The 2,104-nt window shown below is 37.8% G+C and overlaps 1 protein-coding gene across 1 annotated transcript in view; it reads right to left on the bottom strand.

The window, feature by feature from the left end:
* LOC107621067 overlaps positions 1-1,061 on the bottom strand; it is a 4,087-nt gene extending 3,026 nt beyond the window's left edge. Inside the window, exons 1-2 of the mRNA XM_016323112.2 lie at positions 823-1,061; positions 664-748 (exon numbers count right to left, since the gene is read on the bottom strand). Of these exons, the coding sequence (XP_016178598.1) occupies positions 664-748; positions 823-1,061 (324 nt within the window). The remainder of the gene's footprint in view (positions 1-663; positions 749-822) is intronic.

The following is a 2,104-nucleotide window of genomic DNA, read 5'->3' on the forward strand; positions in this document are numbered from 1 at the left end:
TTTAGTGATATTTAGATATATATCCAAGCGTTTTTGGAGAAGTGATTTTCATTTTTTATTAATACACGATTGGACACAAAAAATATATATATTAAAAAGTGTTGAATAAGTATTGTGTCTAACATGTAAACACAATAATTAAACAAAGTATCTATACTTCATAGATTTCTAAACATAACTTTAATGAAAGAAAACATAATTGATAACAACTTAAATGTTTGAGTCCTAACCAAACTTTTATCATAAATATTATTGAATCTGGGGCAATATTTAGTTTGTTAAATTAAGACTTAATAAGAAGTGAGCCAAACCTATTTTATTTTGAAGAAAAATATTATACTAATATTACATGTGGGGAAAGTTGTGTACTCCACCTTTTGTCTCCTGTCTTATCCTTCCAATTAGTTAGGGCCCATTTGCTTCTTATTAATTGCCTACATATTTGGCATGAACTTTTATATGGCTATATATATAGTGTATGTATATGTGTATAGATTTTTTTTTTTTAAAGAAATATTGAGTGAAATACTTGTAAAATTCTTAAATTAAAACCTAAACTCTAACCTAATTTCATAAAACATAAACATATCAAAAAGAAAAGAAAGGGGGCTCCCGCAGGGGGAGGGGGGAGGGAGAACCGAATCAGAAAATAAAGGGGGAGACCGAATCAGAAAATGAGGGGAGCCGCGAGGGAAGAAAGAGGGGGAAGAGGGAGACGGCGCGTTGGGCGTCACTGCCACCAGAGCCGCTGTCGAATCACCACGGGGGAGAAGGAAATAGAAGCAGAACCACGAAGAGAGATAGATCGACAGAGACATTCACGCTGTTCGTCCTCGCTGCTGCCATGCGTTACCGCCGCCGCCGCTAGTTTCGCTACCGTTGAGCTCGAAGGAGAAAGGTATAGCGACGCTGACAGAGAGATTGACGGAAGCCAGTGAAGCGCGTGAGACAAAGGAAGCCGATTCTGTCACCGCCGCCGCACCCAGTTGCCGTCGGTCGAGCTCGCCGTCACTGGAGGGGAACCGGTGTCGCGTCCTTGCGGCCAGAGCCACCAGCGCCATTACTACTACTCAAATTCCGCTTCTCTTCCATTAGGGCTTGCTATCTCAGCAGCCTTTTTGAAGCTAGTGCCAGTTCTGTTCGGGGTTCCTGCCGTGAATGCCACCACCGGCATTACTGTCCTTCTTGTCTTGGTCTCAATTTCAGTTTGGTTCGGCCGTGCTTCCTCTGCCGCCGGTCTGGTCCGATTGCTTCTCTACTGAACGTAAGTGCAGTTTATTTGATTCTGCTGATGTTGTGGTGGTTGAAAAGAGAGAGCTCGTGCAGAGAGGGAGAACTTGAAAAGAGAGAGCTCACCACCATTTCTTCCTGTCCCTTTTTCCCTGTTCTGCTTCTATATTTCCAGGTCATTTACTGCATTTTTTCTTTCAATTCTGTTAAGTTCATTTAATTCTGTTAATTTTGCTTAGTTAGACTTAGTTAGATATGCATGTTGTAGTGGATTCTAGGTTGTTAGGTAGGCTGAACATAGTTTGTAGAGGAATTAGGTCTAGAAAAATTTTGTTGATTTAAATGTGTTTGGAATAAATTTTTGTTAATTGTTTGTTGAATGATCATGAATGTTGTTTCAATTTTTGTGAATCTGTGATCGGATGATAATGATTTTCTTCTTTTTTGAATCGAGTTGTGAATTGTTGCTGTTATGTGAATTTAGTTTGTGCAATGATGATGATGAATTTAGATTGTGCACTCAAGTTGTTTGTTGCTTATTTCATATGGATGAATATGTGAATTTTGTTTAATTGTTATTGTATTCATATGGATATTGATTTGATTGAGTGAATTTGGGAAATATGCTAAATTATTGTTGAAATGCTGCCGGAATTTGTTTAAATTTATTTCACTATTAGTTTTTCATTTAAGTTAAATCTCCTCATCTTTCTATGGAATTCAATTACACTGAAATTGAGAATTGAGACTTGTGAGTGCTCTGATTAGGTATGACTGGTAAATAAATTATGCAAAACTGTTGTGTTAAGGAAAAGAGAAAAAATTTCCATCAATAGAGACAATACAGACCTGCTTTCATTTCAGCTAGAAGCTT

This window comes from Arachis ipaensis, chromosome B10 (genome assembly GCF_000816755.2).
Source record: "Arachis ipaensis cultivar K30076 chromosome B10, Araip1.1, whole genome shotgun sequence".
Lineage (NCBI taxonomy): Eukaryota > Viridiplantae > Streptophyta > Magnoliopsida > Fabales > Fabaceae > Arachis > Arachis ipaensis.